Raw genomic sequence first — 18,760 nt, 5'->3', positions numbered from 1 at the left:
TTTAATTGTATTAATTTCGATCGTTCCTATGGGAGCTATATGATATAGTAGTCCGATTTTCATAAAATTCTACACAAAATTATATATAGAAAGAAAAATTATATATAGAAGATTAACTGAAAGTTTCTTTCTGGTACCTGCAAAACTGAGAGACTATTTTGGACAGACGGACATGACTAGATTAACTCGGCTGTTGCATGAAATGGAAAAAATTTAGGTTTTTCTTCGGGCTTGTTCCGAGTGAGAACAGATAGTGGACTTTAATTTTAATCTGACAAATGGACTGACGGACAGACGGACATGGATAGTCCAACTCAAGTGTTGATGCCGATCAAGAATATTTGTACCCTATAGGGTCGAAAATGACTCCCTCAGTGCATGGCAAACTTCTGACTAAAATTATAGCACCCTGCAAAGGTATAAAAGGGAATGTTTTCTTTTATTAACAACTTCTTAAACAGAGCCATTATGCATTGCCATCACTTACATCACTGAGAGAACGCAAGCTGTTGAAAAAAAAATTAAAATAAAATTATGTTATTTCGGGACAATTAAGAATAATATAAAATATATAAATGATTTGTGTTATTTATGTTAAAACGAAGAAATGCCCATATTCATTACATTCACCTATACATGGTATAGTTATAATTTTTATGTTACAGTTTAACAATAATTTTCCTCTATATCTAAGGATTGTTTCTATAAATTCGAAATTTGAATGCCAATATCTTATAAAAAACAAATCCTACAACTTTCTTGGTTTCAGATTCGGAATCCTTGGGATTTGAAAATTTGTCGAATATGTATGCGACAATAGCGATACTGTGCGTTGTCACAATACCAACAAACAGACATGTATTAAGTCGCGATTTGAACATGTTGAAAATCCAAGAGCAGGGGGCTTTCATTAAAACTACGATTAAAAATAAGTTAAAAACAAGAAAGGAAGCTAACTTCGGCACTCCGAAGTTTATATACCCTTGCAGATAAAACTTCGATGACTAGGAATCCATACAATATTAATTATATATATTTGTGTTAAACAACAATGAAGTAATACCTGATTTTATTTCATTCACCTACACATATTATATTTTCAGTTTTACATTCACTGATCAAACGATCAAACGATCGTTTGTATGGCACATATATGATATATTCGTCCGATTTACATAAAATTTGACACAAAATTTAAGACTAATATAAAAGGGCTATACCTCAAATTAAATAAAAATTTGTTGAAAACTAAAAATATTATAATTTTTAATTGTATTAATTTCTCGATAGTTCCTATGGGAGGTTTATCATATAGTAGTCTGATATTAATAAAATTGTACACAAAATTGTAAAGTATAATAAAATGACTATATCTCAAATTTGATCAAATTCTGTTGAAAACTGAAAATGTTATAATTTTTTTTGTAAAAATTTTCCGACCATTCCTATGGCAGCTATATAATATAATCGTCCGATCTGGCCCGTTCCGACATATATACGAGTGAGAGTATATAGAAGGCTAACTACAAAGTTTCATTCAGAAAGCTTCAAAACTGAGAGACTAGTTTGCGTAGAATCGAACAGACGGACAGACGGACATGGCTAGATCGACTCGGCTGTTGATCCAGATCACGAATATATATACTTTATATGGTCGGAGGTGCCTCCTTCACTGCGTTGCAAACTTCTGACTGAAATTATAATACCGTGCAAGGGTATAACAAGAAAGGAAGTTAACTTCGGCACGCCGACTTTTGTAACACCTTGCAGATTGCAATTCATTCCTTAAAATAAATTCAATATAAATCAAACATATATATTATTACATTCATTACATTCGCCTTAAACATATTATATTTACAATTTACAGGTACAGTTTTACATTCATAGTGTATATCGAAAACTGATAGTAATTAGTATTAATTGTATTAATTTCTCGACCGTTTCTATGGCATGATATACATAGTCGTCCTATCAGGCGGACGATACAACGAAGGTAGTCCCTTCGGCAGTCAAAGCGCTCGGGTTTCGCTTCGCGTCTTTGTCTTCGTTTTCGTTTTTCGTAGTGAAAGGTTGGGTGCGGACAAAATTTTGTCTAACATTAACATTATGCAACGTGATATTTAAAAAGAAAATCTATTTTACGCTTAGAATATATTTTTGAATTAAGAACTTGAAAAAACGCTCGCAACACGAAAACAAAAATAATGCCTCATTTGTAAATCAAAATTGTTTTAAGTAATATATAAAAAATGTTCTACTCGTTTTATTATAAAAATAAATTTATTGCCCCATACATCATCTAAGGGCTAATCAACAGATTCTATTGTTGTCCCGCTCGAACTTATTAGGTTGAGCCTTCTCACTCGCACTCATTGTTTTGATCGAACAGGTACAAGATTTTTCCGACGGGACTACCATGTATAATTGTATCATAATCTGACTCGTTCTGTAAAACGAGTGAGAGTATATAGAAGACCAACTGCAAAGTTTCATTCAGATAGCTTTAAAACTTAGAGACTAGTTTGCGTAGAAACGGGAAGAATTGTACATTTAAAACTAAATTTTAAACTTACAATTATTGCATACAGCCTACACTTTATGTTTTTTAGTCAACTTAATTTTTTATCATCAACGGAACCCATTAAGTAACAAACGAATTCATTTAATTTTAAAAATGTCTATGTCATCACCGTTATTCGAAAACAGACCATTTTATTTTTGGCTGGGGAATCAAAAATATTCAGTAAATCAGTAAACAGTAAAGAAAGTCTGATGATATGGATCTTTGGGATTCGTCATCGGCGCCACCCAATTTAAATTAATACTCGCCGTACATGAGAAACACAGGTCAAGAAAGCGCTCTAAGGAATTTTGTACGTTTTGGAACAACGAATTTACGAAAATGGAGAAATGTAGGAACGAGTAATCAAAACGAAGCTACCAATATCAGCTAGCTTCACACAGAGGATTAAAATTCGGACACAGTTGGAAAAACTGCGGACCTTAGAATCTCCTATTTTTAACCAGGTTTCTGTGAACACAATAACCCGAGAAGCAAACGAATGACTATGATTGAATACCAGTTAGGAAGGCTTATTTTATTTATTTATTTATCTAAAGCTAACAGATAGTTAAAAACTAGGAGATAACTTATGTTCTAGAGCTATAGCTACTAAGGCCTTCAGATCGCTGGTTATTATTTACAGAACTTACATGTGGCTTACTGCTATAATAGTTTACATGTATTTACAAAAATAATTTATTGCTTACTGCTGTATTTTGTTTTTTATTTATTTATTTTATTTAATTATTATTATTTTTTTGTATTATTTATTTTATTTTTCATGTGATTCATATATTGTAGAAGATTTGGCAGCTATCAAGGTATTTGAGGATGTTTTTGGAGTTTGGATTAGATGGGTTTGCTATCATAGTGAAAAGGTTAGGGCTGTGGAGGAATTTGGATCGTTGGTTGGCAAGGGCGGGGCAGGTGTTTATAATGTGATGTAAGGTAACTTGTGCATTGTTGTACAATGGGCAGAGGCTGTTTTTAGTTCTGTCGAGGTAGTGGGCGTTTGTTAGGTATGTGTGGTTAAGGGAACAGTTATGTTAGGAAGGTTACTGCGTAAGCCTCTTTCATTTTGATAGGAATTAGGAGACGTAAAGGCCGTAGTGCTCTGATCGTGCCGTAGAAGAGGTATTCCATTAGGCCGCATTTTCTTTTTCTTAGCTTCGTACTACTTGACAACAATATACTCTGTCCGGAATTGGGAGATTTATTTTACCTTTCCCAGCTTTATTTTTATTTGTTTCGGCCCTGGCTTTGTCTTAGATAAAGCAGTAACAAGACAGTAGTCCGGGCTTGGATTCGAATGTGCGGTCGAAGGAAGGTCCATGCTTATATAAATTCCTCTACGGACCTAATTGAACCACTTGGACCACTTGTTCTTAAATAAACAAAATATTGTTTACCACGTCTCATTAGATTCAAACGATTAAACAATTTAAATTTCATATTGTTTTAAACTTTAACTTTTAAATATCCTTCATCAGGTTTCTTTGGGCACCATTGGACTTCGGATACGGGTTCAGTAGGTCAAAAGACTTTATAATAAATGGGTCTGATACCGAGGCTGCAAATTCTTTGTTGTGGCTCTAATTATATTTTAAGTTCTGAAGTCATTAAAAATATTTTTTATACCAACCACTTTCAGGGTTTAAATTTAAATGTCGGTTGCCGAAAGTATCCCGATGATGCCTGCTTCTGTTGCTTCTCCTGTTATTGAAATGGAAAATAGTCCGGCGGTCCTTCAAAGGTCAAATCATGTACGTAATTTCGGAATAGCGTAATTTTTAAATTTCATTTTAGTATTATAGGTAATGCCACAGAAATCAGATTGCTTTTTTTTTAACCCGTAAAAAGGCACTAAATAGGGTTCAAGAGTATACTTAATACACCGAAAAAGGAAGAAACTTAAATGGATCTTAAAACCCAAAAAATGTTTGCGGCACTCCTATTCTATTTTAAGTTATAATTAATTACATGAAATGTATATATTTAAATTATATATTATATTTATATTTAACTTTTTTTATTATTATTTTCAGGTTAGCACAGTTCTACTTTACGGCATTCCAATTGTATCATTATATATTGAGGGGCAGGAGCGTTTGTGCCTCGCCCAAATCTCAAATACTTTGCTCAAACAATTTAGCTATAACGAGATACATAATCGTAGGGTTGCATTGGGCATTACATGTGTACAATGTACACCTGTGCAGTTGGAAATACTGCGAAGAGCTGGCGCTATGCCAGTGAGTTCGCGTCGTTGCGGAATGATAACGCGGCGAGAAGCGGAGCGATTATGTAAAAGTTTTTTGGGAGATAATACACCGCCCCGATTGCCTGAAGACTTTGCCTTTAGCGTTCAGCACAAGTGTGCTTGGGGCTGTCGCGGTTCATTTTTACCTTCCCGTTATAATTCCTCTCGGGCAAAATGCATTAAATGCTCATACTGTGGAATGTTTTTCTCGCCCAATAAATTTATATTTCATTCACATCGGATAACTACAAATGATAGATATGTGCAACCAGATGCTGCAAATTTTAATTCTTGGCGCCGGCATATGACCTTATTAAATGGAAATAATACCAGTGATGAGAAAATTATACACGCTTGGGAAGATGTCAAGGCAATGTTTAATGGCGGAACGAGGAAGAGATTGGTTGGAAGTGGAACCAGTGGTAGTAATAATAATAATCGAAATCAAAATTCATCGCCTTCATCAGGAATTTTGAAAGTAAAAACTTCATGTATTTCACCAACAGAAACTGTAAGCTTTGATAGAAACTTAAATAAGACTTTGACAACGGAAGAGGAATCATTATGCCCCACCCTGGATAAACAATATAAATATAGTACTGTTGCAGCTGCTACCGCTGCTGTGGTTGCAGCAGTTGGTGTTCCCTTTAATTTTGATGATTCTAACGCCTCCCTATCAGGGGATCATCTTTCTGTAATGCCAATATCCAGAAATTTTGTGGTAGACTACATGTGGCAACATAAGGATCATCTGCATTATGAACAGCAGTTTTCAAAAAAGGCGGAATCAAATTTGGAAACTTTTGAATTTGAATCAAATTATCCGAAATCATGGGGAAAACCAGAGGCTAATGTTATAGGAAATTCTGTGCGCTTTTCGGATAATATTACTACTCACAAAAATCGTAAGGTTATGGGTATAGGAGGAGGAGGGAATTCTAGTCTCGCCGATTATAAGATTCCATCAATTCTGAGCTGTTCGGCTTTTAAGCCTGTTGTGGCTTCTACAGCTATAGTCTCAACCTCATTATATACGAGATCCAGTGATTTGAACAAAAAAAATGATAATGTCAACTCCTCACAAGCAACAAGAACTACAACGGTTCTCACACATAATACTACTTCACACCGAATAGTTAACCACGACTTGGCGTTTTCGACAATTTCAGATAAAGAAAGTAAGCTAACATATTATTCGTCCTAGTCATTATTTATATAATACATTTTTTTACAGAAAAATTAGCAAATAGTATTTCCAAAAAAGTAAACGATAATAACAATAACGATGACGACGACGATGAAGTTGTCGATATTGAAACAACAGAGGATGAAAGTAAATTCTTGAGTCATCACGAAAATAGTAAAAGTAACAGCATCTCTCATACGACAAGTACGAATATAGATGTTGAGGCAGATGTCGATGTTGATGTCATAACAACCGAGGAGGATGCTGACGATCAATTGGAGCTTATCTCAAGTTCTTGCTCTATTAAAAATTCCAGTCGATCTTCGATGTCATTCTTTAAAACCGAACATATTCAAATATCTCCAGCGGATACAAAGGGGAAACTATGCAATGATGATGAAATCAATATAAATGGGGTATGGAATTAAAGCAAATTAATACTTAGGATGCAAAAAACTTTGTGATATTTTCTTCTGGTTCTATTGTGTAGAATATAATTTATTTCAAAACTTGAAGAAGAAAAAACAAAAAGCGTCCTATCAAGTGTTCCAATAATTATTCTGAAATGCATATTGAGACACTGAAACACAAATGGGAACTGTAATTCTCTTACTGAAAAGTATTATTTAAGTTTCCTTGTCCTTCAGATATTTTAAGTTCTTCCCAGAGTATTTTATGTATAAATAAAGCAATGAAAACACAATTAATATCACTGGACACCTCAATTTCGTTTTTCAGGAAACAAATGGCTTAAATGGTCATCATTTAAAAATAACCCACCAAAAAACGGATAAAGCGCATCATCACCATGTGGATCGATGCTGTAACCAAAAGCAGTACTACAGCAAACCCTCAGTATCTTCACAAAATCTATCCTCAACGTCTAGCCTACAAATCCAACAGCGTTTGGCCTTTCCAGTATTTTTTAAATCACAATTGCACTCATTTCGTCCTTTGAATTATTATCCCCAATCTCTGCCAGGGACGGCGACTCTAAGCTCTACCAGCTCTACGGAAGACTCCAATAAATTGAGTAACATTGAGCCATCATCGTGTTATTATGAAAAATAAAAAAATTATGAATATTTAGATGTTTAGTAATATATAAAAATATATATACATGGATAGATAGAAACATGCCTTTTAAATTCATTGAAAAAGGATAACAAAAAAGTCAAGTGCTTTAAGAATACTTGAAAACTGCTTGATTTTTAGACTCTAAATATAATTTCTATACTTTTTTACAAATTTTCAATAGATATTTATCTGAAGATTTCCTATTTTTTAAAAATGAATATAATATGTACACACAAACAAAAAATATATATATAAATATTTGCTTTTATTGAGTTTTCAATGTTTTTCTAAATTATTTTTGTATCAAATAAGATAACAAAAATATTTACATTCAATCATATGTACATATGTACATATAAAATAATATACTTTATTGATATAATATCGAGTATTATAACTAAGTAAGCAAAATGATTTAAAAGGTAAGATAAACAATAATATAGTTGTTTTGTGCAGAAATAACCTGAAAGGGAATGCTAAAGATAATGACCACTGTAGGTGTTCCTACATATAATTTCAGTCAGAAGTTTGCAACTCGGTGAAGGAGGCACCTCCGACCATATAAATTGTATATATTCTTGATCAGAATCAACAGCCGAGTCGATCTAGCCATGTCCGTCTGTCCTTCTGTCAGTTTCTACGCAAACTAGTCTCTCAGTTTTGAAGCTATCTAAATGAAACTTTGCAGTTAGCCTTCTATATACTTTTTTTTTTTTTTTTTTTTTTTGGGCGTTGATGCACTAAGGTCAGTACATTCAAGTGGCCCGTATGACACCAGGCACGTGCCTGTTTGGGTTAGGTGTTAGTAGGCGCGATGGAAAATATAGGACAGAATACGAGGAAAATTGAACTACCGGCGTGCTGCCAGATTGTTAGCTTGCATGCTTACTAAGTGTGTTAGTATTAAAGATTTTAATTTGGGAAGGGTATCTACGTTAGAGATTAGTGTGTACAAATCATTATAATTTCCACATAACACTCTAAAAGGTTCATGCAGTTCAAAGGAGGTCCTACAGTGGCGCAACACTAATGGGATATAGGATCTAGTGGTTCTACATGGTACATGGAAATTAAGCTGACCCAACAAGTCAGCACTTTCCACATCACCATGGATAAGGTTAAAAATAAAGGTTATCCCTAGCATCGTTCTACGATTGGCTAAGGACGGCAAGTTTATTAATAGGAGTCTACTAGAGTAGGAAGGTAATCTTTGGTTTGCATCCCAATTTAAACCGCGTAGAGCGAAAAGTAAATAGTTCTTTTGAACCGACTCAATGCGTTTACTATTGACGCCGTACTGAGGGCTCCAAACGCAGCATCCATATTCTAGGATAGGACGAACTAAGGAAGTATATCAGGATTTAGTAACATAGGGGTCATTGAATTCCTTCGACCACCGTTTAATAAATCCAAGCACACCCCTGGCTCTATTCACCATAGACGAAATATGATCAATAAAGTCAAGTTTTGGGTCCAAGCGGACGCCCAAATCGTCAACTGTATTAATTCTTTCCAAAGAGCAGCCGTTCAGCGTGTAAGTAGCAAGCTTAGGAGCGACACGAGAGAATGTCATTAGCTTGCATTTCGAGCCATTTAAGTTTAATAAGTTTACACGGCACCAAGTTTGAAAATTATTAAGATCTGTTTGTAAATCCGACTGGCAGGCAACGTCGTTGTATTGCACGCAAAGCTTGACGTCATCCGAGTACATAAGTACTCTGGAGTTAGTCAAGACTTTGGGCAGGTCATTTATGAACAATGTAAACAATAAGGGTCCCAAATGGCTTCCTTGCGGGACACCAGATGTAACCCTTAGAACATTGGATAAATTATTCTTAAGGAGGACCTTTTGCGTCCTGCCATTCAAATAACTAGAGATCCAATTAAGAAGATCACTTGGAAAACCCATTGAATCGAGTTTTCTAACGAGGAGAGAATGGTTAACAGAGTCAAATGCTTTACTGAAATCAGTATAGATTACATCTGTCTAACAATTATTATGGAAGCCCTTTATAATATAGGAAGAGAGCTCCAAAAGATTTGTTGTTGTTGATCTTCGCTTCATAAAACCATGTTGACATGGAGAAATAACCGATCTATAAAGGTGCTGTAAGTGAGGGGTGATAATGTTTTCAAATAATTTAGGGATGGCCGACAACTTAGAGATTCCTCTATAATTGCTGGCATCCAATTTGCTACCTTTTAACTCGTATATATGTCGGAACGGGCCAGATCGGACGACTTTATCATATAGCTGCCATAGGAATGATCGGAAAATTTTTACAAAAAAAATTATAACATTTTTAGTTTTCAACAGAGGTTATATATATAAAGCCATTTTATTATATTCTACAATTTTGTGTAAAATTTTATTAATATCGGATTACTATATCATATATGTAGCTCCCATAGGAACGATCGAAAAATTAATTTCATTAAAAATTATAATTTTTTCAGTTTTCAACAGATTTTCATCAAATTTGAGGCATAGCCATTTTTATCTTTAACATATTAGTCTTAAATTTGGTGTCAAATTTCATGAAAATCGGACGACTATATCAAATAGGTGCTATACAAACGATCGTTTGATGTAGAGGAAAAATACAAATCTGTGAATGTAAAACTGCAAATATAATATCTAAAGGTAAATGAAATGAAAGCCGGTATTACTTACTTTTTAACACAAATATATATAATTTATATTGTAAGGATTCCCAGTCTTAGAAGTTCTATCTGCAATGGTTTATAAAATTAGGCGTGCCGAAGTTAGCTTCCTTTCTTGTATTTATTTATTTAAATGTCCCGAAGAGATTGCTAGTGGTAGAGGCTTACAAAATCTATCCAAACATCCACTGTTCCTGGCCATCTTTGTTTATATATTCGAATTGAATATTCAAACTTTCACCGACAAGGAGAGCGGAAAACAAGTCAGAAAGCTTACATTGACACGCCGATGTTTGTGTACCATTGCAGAATGAAATTTGAATAATAATTTATAAAAGTTAAATTATATTTATTTTTGTTAAAAAACATCATAAAAATATTTTTCTAGATTTTAGAAAAATCGACCTAAATAATAATCGGCCTTAAACTAAATAAAATGTTCTAGAATTAAGAAAAGGTTTTCATAAATTTAGGGAAAGGCACCATAAAATCAAGACAAGCCACCATAAACACCATTGTTTAGGGTTAACATTTTTTCTGGAATCTAGGGCGATTTTTCCTGATTTGGTTAGTTTAGCTTATTTTTTAATATATAAGCGCATCGCCCTAGTTTTGCAGGTAAATTTTTTTTAAATTTAAATCTCGCGCGTGTGTTCATATGATTGCCAACTGATTCTAACATCCCTGGCATGAGGTGCCGGTTGCCGGCTAACTCTTAGATAAGTACATGTTCACATATGTAAGAACTATAACAGAAGTAGCGAGTGTCCACTGTCTACTTCTCAAATTTGGAACGACTTGCCTTTGGGTCCATTTTAATTGCGAATTTCTAAATCTACGGTTAGCATTATAAGTAGTGACATTTTTCTCAAATTTGGGGCGACTTGCCCTTGGATCCCTTTCCCTTGATGATCTTTCTAAATCTATGGGCGAAAAGTGGCTTTTTAATAGCGATTTCAGGTTAAAATTTGTATGAGGGTATATGTGATACATATTATGTATATTTAAAGTTGTAAGCTCAAAACCCAATAAGTAGACTTTCGTTTTCGTACTCGTATGAGCGAATGAGCAGAAGATAGAAAGAATAGAAAGAGAGAAGAGCATTTTGTACGTCACGAGATGGTAAAGTCAGCAGGAAGAACCACGAATTATCATTAAACAAGAAAGGAAGCTAACTACGGCGTGCCGAAGTTTATATACCCTTACAGATAAAATTTCGATGACTTGGAATCCATACAATATAAATTATATATATTTATGTTTAAAAATAATGAAGTAATACCTGCTTTCATTTCATTCAGCAATACATATTATATAAACAGTTTAACATTCACAGATTTGCTTTTTTCCTGAACATCTAACGATCGTTTGTATGGCACCTAAATGATAAATCGTCCGATTTCAGGAATTGGGAGATTTATTTTACCTTTCCCAGCTTTATTTTTATTTGTTTCGGCCCTGGCTTTGTCTTAGATAAAGCAGTAACAAGACAGTTTGGCAAGACCAAGGAGTGGATAAGTGGAAGATTCGTAACGCCATACGATTTTTTTGCACACTATTTTTTCGCGCTTTTTTTTTAAACTGGCTCCAGGCTCTCTCACATTTCGTTCAAAAGCCAGCGAGAGAGCGCTCTAGAGCCAGCTGCTCTCTCGTGCTGGCTCTTGATTCTAGAGTCTAGAGCCAGCAGAACTCTCACGCATACAGCGATATTTTCGTGCTGGCTCTACCCTCCCTGCAGTACCGCGTGTCATCAATAGGCCCCTGTCATCGACATGTCATCAACGCGCCGACTGCGACTTCTACTACGACGCCCTGTCCACGATACAGTAAGGCGGTAGTCTAGACGGCAGTCGTCGGCAGTACCATGACAGTTGTAGAGTTAAGGGTAAGCTCAGCTTCAACAAGCTGCCTATCAACATGGAGTTCGACATTTTTTCGGCGAGACGGGTAGCAGACAAGTTCGGGCAGAATATAAGGCTCGAGCTTGCCAATGTATTGGTGTATCTTCCAGATAGCTATAATGCTATCGAAGATAGCCTTCTTCTTTTTTGTAACACCAAATGCTACACCCTTACCCCATACATCACCATTGATGAAATCTCCACCACCAGTGCTTGAAGAGAGTTCAAAAATTTTAATTTTAGTGAACTAGCACGAGATCATCTATACATCTATACATACATACTTATATATAAAGAGGAAAGGTTTGATTTTTTGTTTGTTTGTATGAATTGAATAGGCTCCGAAAGTACTTGGCAGATTTGAAAAATTCATTCACTGTTGAAAAGCTACATCATTCCTGAGTGACATAGGCTATATTTTATTAAAAAAAAAATAGGCATCCTTACTAAAATTACGATAACGTAATCCAAGGTGTTAAAAAAATATCAAAAAACTACCTTACATCGCGTGCGCTGCGAAAACTATTGATGATAGAACAAAATGATATACTACATTTTTTTAGAACACACCATTATCTACAAAAAATCAGCGGCAGCATATCTCTAACTATTACAGTCATGTCACAATAAGCGTTTTTTTTTATTGAAAAAAAGAAATTAAAATACCACCGCTACAAAAATGGCCCAGCAGGTGGTCAACTAGCTCATATACCGAGGATACCGATGATCCAAAATGATCCGGTAAAAACATCTTTCGCATTAACAATTAACAAGTCACAAGGCAAAACCTTCGAATTAGTATGGATCGATCTGCGAAAGAAATGTTTTACTCATGGTCAACTGTATGTTGGTCTATCGCGAGTCGGAGCCAATGAAAATCAATTTATTTTGCTGCCACAAAATAAAACAACATCAAATATTGTTTACAGAGAAGCTCTAAAAAAATAAATGTATTTAGTTCAAAGGCATTTTTTCTTTTGTCATTTTGAAATGCCTAAAAGATCAAGATATCAACTTTCTAGAAATAGTTCCCAGGACAGGGCATCAAAAATACGTCGAAATGAAGAATCTTCATCAAAAACTGAAAATCGTCTTTCAATTCATATACAATATGTGGCACCATCGCGTGCTAGAGAGTCGAGTACCGAGCGTTCGCAACGGCTCGCTGAACAAAATTTAAGAACCTCTCAAGCACGCGCGCGAGAATCGAGTCTTGAGCGTTTACAGCGTCTAGCTCAACAAAATTTGAGAACCTCTCATATCAGAAATATTCAATCTCGCACTAGGGAATCAAGCTCTGAGCGTTTCCAACGCCTACAAGATCAGAGAGAACTAAATGTGCAAGAAAGAGTCCTGAATCCGCCTACGACAACTCTGACTGCCTTCTTCACCTTATACCAGGAAGATGCTTTTGCCATAACCTTGATGTATTCAGAAGTGCCCTCTTAACTACAATATGCCATAGAGAAACGTGGCAGGGTACAGCTAGTATTTTATATAAAACATATGGACCATACAAAAATGACTCTGGTCAATTAATGTTGGGAAATCATCAAATAAATGTATCAAATAATTCAATTGAGTTTGAGGATGGGCAAAACTGGCAACTCACTAGCGGATTATACTCATTAATATTCCATCATCTTCCAAGCAATAATAATACAGATGATCTGGAGCTACATAGACAAATTTTACAAAATCTAATGCCTTCCGAAAAAAAAATTCTACCAAACGGACAAGTGAAAGGAACAAGAGCATTAAAATATTCTCAAATTATTAAACCACTTTTAGCTAATTTCCCCGTTTCTGGTCTGCCGGTCTGGTTTCATGTCACTTGAGACGAATAAACCTATATATACTGGAACGATCGATTTACTGGAACGATCCGAATGAGTTAGTGGAACGACTTCAACTTTTAATAGCTTCGGAAACAGCTAGAAATACAAATCACGCAAACGAAATTACATCTATAATTGAAGAGCTCCGAGAGGCCAAAATTATAATCTAATTTAGTATATATGCAATATTGAAATGAGATTATACTCATCATGACCGTTGACAAGTTTGGACGTTATATTCATGAAAAGCAGAACACTAAAAAGTTTGGACATTATATTCATGAAAAGCAGAACACTAATAATTTAATACGATTTGAGAAAACTGAGACGGGACTCTACCTAAATACTGATACAAAAAAGGCGTATAAAAAATGGTGGCTCCCCAAAAGAGAACGCAGACATCGCAGACATATCAAAGAATATGTTAATAAAGCTATTCATGAGTTGAGAGTATATTAACATCATTGATGAAGAAATTGGACAAAGTTTTGATGGTCTTTGGCAATCGATACTGATACAGAGGGTAATATATAATATTTAATATTCAACGTGTAAAAAATGTCGGGATTCGACAAGTCTGTAAAGAGGCTGACGGATTCGATTATTTCACATCAACAAGATTTAATTGTTAGTATTCCTGAAGATCGATTAGAGAAACTTGAGGTTGTTGTATCAACTATTATTGAAAAAATAAGATTTTCGAAATAATTTGTTAGTCTTTTATCCGAAAATAAGTAAGCAAAGCATTGTTAATGAATTGCATGCTCCTGCAAACAGTTTCTACGTCGGAGGGTTATTACAAAGGGAATAAATTCGTTATGGCAGGCTGATCTGGTGGAAATGGGAAAGTACTCTGCCTCGAATTATGGATATCGCTTCATACTAACAGTAATTGACACATTCTCGAAATTTGTGTGGTGTGAAGCACTTAAAACTAAGGCTGCAAAAGATGCGGTTGAAGCAATGGAGTACCAAAGCATATACAATCAGATGATGGGAATTTAACGTACAGTTTAAGTCTTTGATGAATCGACATCAAATAAATCATTATTCAACATTTAGTAATTTAAAGGCTTCAATTGTTGAGAGATTCAACAGAACACTAAAAAAACTTAGGTGGAAAGAGTTTTCTTACAACGGGAGCTGCAAGTGGGTTGATATCTACAAAACCTTAATTAACTTTTACAACAACAAAATAAACAGGACTATACAAATTTCTCCTATCGATGTGAACGCTGAGAATGATAAACACCTCTTGGGAACGGTTTACAATAATATAAAAATGTTTACAGGCAACAAACTGAACATTTTTGGAAATGTTCGAATTTCAAAATATAAGGGAGTATTTGAGAAATCGTACACTCCTAATTGGAATGTTGAAATTTTTAGGATATACAAAGTTCAAAATACATATTCAACCACATATCTATAAAAAGATTTAACTGGAAATCTTATTAAGGGTACTTTCTATAAGGAAGAGCTGAAAAAAACTAGATTTCCCAATACCTACCTAGTTGGGAAAGTTTTGTACTTAAAAGAGAAGGAAAAAGATCCCTTGTACGTTGGTTAGGTTTCCCGAAAACCGAGGACAGCTGGATAAATAACTCTGAAATTTTATAATTAAATAAGGACACAAGCAGTTTTATGTTTTCCTTTGGATATTTATTTTATACCCTTTCAGGGTATTATAATTTCAGTCAGAAGTTTGCAACGCTGTGAAGCAGGCACCTCCGACCATATAAAGTATATATATTCTTGATCAGAAATCAAGTCTCTCAGTTTGGAAGCTATCTGAAACTTTGTAGTTAGTCTACTTTATACTCTCACTCGTATATAAGTCGTAACGGTCCGAATCGGACGACTATATCATATAGCTGCCATAGGAATGATCGGAGAATTATAACATTTTCAGTTTGCAACAGAATTTGATCAAATTTGATATATAGCCATTTTATACTACTTATTTTTCATATCATTTTTCAATTTTGTATAAAATTTTATGAAAATCGGTCTACTATATCCTATACCTCCCATAGGAACGATCGAGAAATTAATACAATTAAAAATTATAACTTTTTTAGTTTTCAACAAATTTTCATCAAATTTATTAGTTTTAAATTTTTTGTCGAATTTTATAAAAATCGGACGATTATATCATATACATAGGTGCCATACAAACGATCGTTAGATGTAGAGGAAAAATGCAAATCTGTGAATGTAAAACTGTACATATAATATGTATAGGTGAATGAAATGAAAGCAGGTATTGCTTTTTTTTTTAAATAAATATAATTTATATTGTATGGATTCCAAGTCATCAAAGTTCTGTCTGCAAGGCTGCCGAAGTTAGCTCTTTTCTTGTTATTTTTTGATTCAATTTTAATGTTATCTAATATTATATATATATATATATATTTAATTTATTTTTAATCTTAAAATAAGTATTTTTAAATAAATTAGTATTATTATTATTATCATTATTATTATTATTATATTATATATTATTATTATTAAAATAATAAAAAAAATTTTTTTTTAAAACAATTTTTGGATCTCTCATTTTATCTACCGAAATATAACGTCTAATTAAATTTTTTTCGAATTTGTTGAGCGCACTTTGAGTATCATCTTATTTTCCTTTGAGAGTTACTCATTATTTGGTGTGTTTGCCAGAGCAGACATTCGGCTAAGCCAAACCCTTGAATCTGCTTCTAAAGCTGTCATACAGCCTTCAATTTCCCTACGAACTGTTTTATAATGACCTATTGCTAGAGTGGAAATTACATCATCACCTATTACTCTTTTGTCATCCCTATTATCTAAAGTAATTTTTGTAATTTTTAATGTAATAGTCATTGACATACCCTGCAGTTCATCTTTGAAGAACCCTAAGCGCTTCTTATTACACTGCTGGAAATATATATATAACTAGCTGACCCGGCAGACTTCGTACTGCCTCATCCTGAAATACTGGCTATTTATACGGTTTAAATTTGATATTCACAGACACACACTGTTAAAATACAGTCTGTTAATTAATTTAAAGCTTTCTCATAAACTATATTTTTTGTTTTGTTTTGTGGTGCGTAAATAAACAAAGAAGACGGTTTTCCGACGCGCGAACACGCGACGTATAATTGTCCATGCGCGAAACAGGGAAACTCCAAGTTGATTCCACAAACTTCTAACGACTGTCCTTGCGATTTATTTATGGTCATCGCAAAGGCCAGACGCACTGGAAATTGTAACCGTTTAAAATCGAATGGTAAGTCCGTTGGAATCATCGGTATCCGCGGGATCAAGACATCCTCTCCTTTGTATTTTCCTTTTATGATTGTCGCCTCAATGACGTTATTCATCAGTCTTTTCACAGCCAGTCTTGTTCCATTGCATAGTCGAGGTTGATTAATGTTACGCAGCATGATGACAACTGATCCCACTTTTAACTGCAAATTGTGAGGTGGTAATCCAGGCAATTCCAGTGAATTTAAAAACTCAGTGGGATAGTTGACTACGTCATCCTGGTTCATTACGGTGTTGACTGATTTGAAGGAAACCAACTGTCCTGGAAGAAAATTCTGAATGGTCGCATTAAGATCCTCGACATCTTTATTTTTCGCTGCTAATATTGCTCGTTCACCCAGCCAATTATGGTTAACTCGCTGAATAAGCTCCACTTTTGAGTCTGTGATGTGACAGAAATCTGTAGGTAATGTGATGAATCCGGTCGAGGTGTCCACTGCAACTTTATTATTTCCAATGTCTAACAACTGCTTCGCACGGGAATTAAACATTACATTTAGATTAGTCAATTTTAACACATTCATAATAATAATAATAATATTAAACATATTCATCCTTTTTTTTATTTATTTTTTTTTTCAATTATTGAGGTCATAACCCTAAAAGAAAATACATTTATTTAGTTAGTGCTTCTCTTTAAACAATATTTGATTTTTTTTTTATTTTGTGGCAGCAAAATAAATTGATTTTCAGGGGCTCCGACTCGCGATAGACCAACATACAGTTGACCATGAGTAAAACATTTATTTCGTAGATCGATCCCTACTAATTCGAAGGTTTGGCCTTGGGACTTGTTAATTGTTAATGCGAAAGATGTTTTTACCGGAAATTGAAGCCGTTTAAATGGGATTGGCAGATCAGTTGGGATCATCGGTATCCTCGGTATATGAGCTAGTTGACCACTTGCTGGGCCAGTGATAATATTTACTACTAATAAATTGTCCATTAACTCCTTAATAAGCAGCCTCGTCCCATTACACATGCTCTGAGGGTTTAAATTTCTTAAAAGCATGATTGGGATTCCGATTTTTAACGTCAATTCATGGGGTGGCAGTCCAGAAGGGTTCAACGAATTTAAAAATTCCTGTGGATAATGGACTGCATCTTCAATATTCGTTACAGTGTCGATCGATTTGTATGTTTTTGTTTGGCCGGGGACTTTTTGAACAATCAGATTATTTATTTCATTGACAGTATCATTCTTAGGTGATACTATAGCCCGAGAACACAGCCAATGGAAGTCTCTTTCGTGCAAATTCTCGATATCAGGGTATACAGAATCTATTAAATTTTCCAAATTATCGAGTATTTGGCCTAGAGACTCATCCAGAAGAATGTCACAATGACCGCTTAAATTTGGAGTTTGAAAAATTACTTCCCCAAGTTTTAGCAGTTGCTGTGTGAAATCGCTATCAGTGATTCCATGAAGATGAGCTCTCATATTTGTCCTTAATTTTAACGTTTCAATCGTAGTCCATATGGGAGACGATTTCAAGCATGCCTTGATGATATCTGCTCGCGTGCCTCTGTTAATAACGGGGAGAGTCTGTCGAAAATATCCAGCAAATACAAAAGTAATCCCGCCCAAGTCTGCAGAGGAGTTCCTTAGATCCTGTAAGGTTCTGTTCACGGCCTCTATATGTGCTCTATGGCTCATCGTGCATTCGTCCCACATAATCAATGATGCCTCTTGTAGTAATTTACCAATAGGTCCATTTTTGCGTATTGAACATGTAGATTGTTGTTCAAGATTGACGGATAGTGGAAGTTTAAAAATAGAATTAGTAGTTTTACCATCCTTCAAAAGAGTTGCAGCATTCATCACAGCATCCCGCAAATGGATATATTCCTCGGACCGAAGTTTCGTCTGATTCAATCTAAGAGGCCTGACAGTATATGCAGACCTGATGCATCCGGCCAATAACGACATTCGATTCGAGCTGTAATCAATAGTTGGATTATATC

The 18,760-nt window shown here is 34.6% G+C and overlaps 1 protein-coding gene and 1 long non-coding RNA gene across 2 annotated transcripts in view; one reads left to right on the top strand and one right to left on the bottom strand.

Moving 5' to 3' along the window:
- The window catches only part of LOC147644550 (uncharacterized), a 29,460-nt gene that overhangs the window by 3,086 nt on the left and 7,614 nt on the right, over positions 1 to 18,760 (bottom strand). The gene's annotated exons all lie outside the window — the stretch shown is intronic.
- Positions 807 to 7,147, top strand: fuss (SKI family transcriptional corepressor fussel). The gene is made up of 4 exons (XM_020954353.2): positions 807 to 4,329; positions 4,612 to 6,004; positions 6,061 to 6,428; positions 6,751 to 7,147. The coding sequence occupies exons 1-4, from the start codon at positions 4,231 to 4,233 to the stop codon at positions 7,081 to 7,083; spliced, it is 2,193 nt and encodes a 730-aa protein (XP_020810012.2). The 5' UTR covers positions 807 to 4,230; the 3' UTR covers positions 7,084 to 7,147.

This window comes from Drosophila serrata, unplaced genomic scaffold (genome assembly GCF_035046125.1).
Source record: "Drosophila serrata isolate PLE 108 unplaced genomic scaffold, ASM3504612v1 contig_160, whole genome shotgun sequence".
NCBI lineage: Eukaryota > Metazoa > Arthropoda > Insecta > Diptera > Drosophilidae > Drosophila > Drosophila serrata.
Note: the sequence above shows the minus strand (reverse complement) of the source record. Positions and strands in the feature narration are given on the sequence as shown.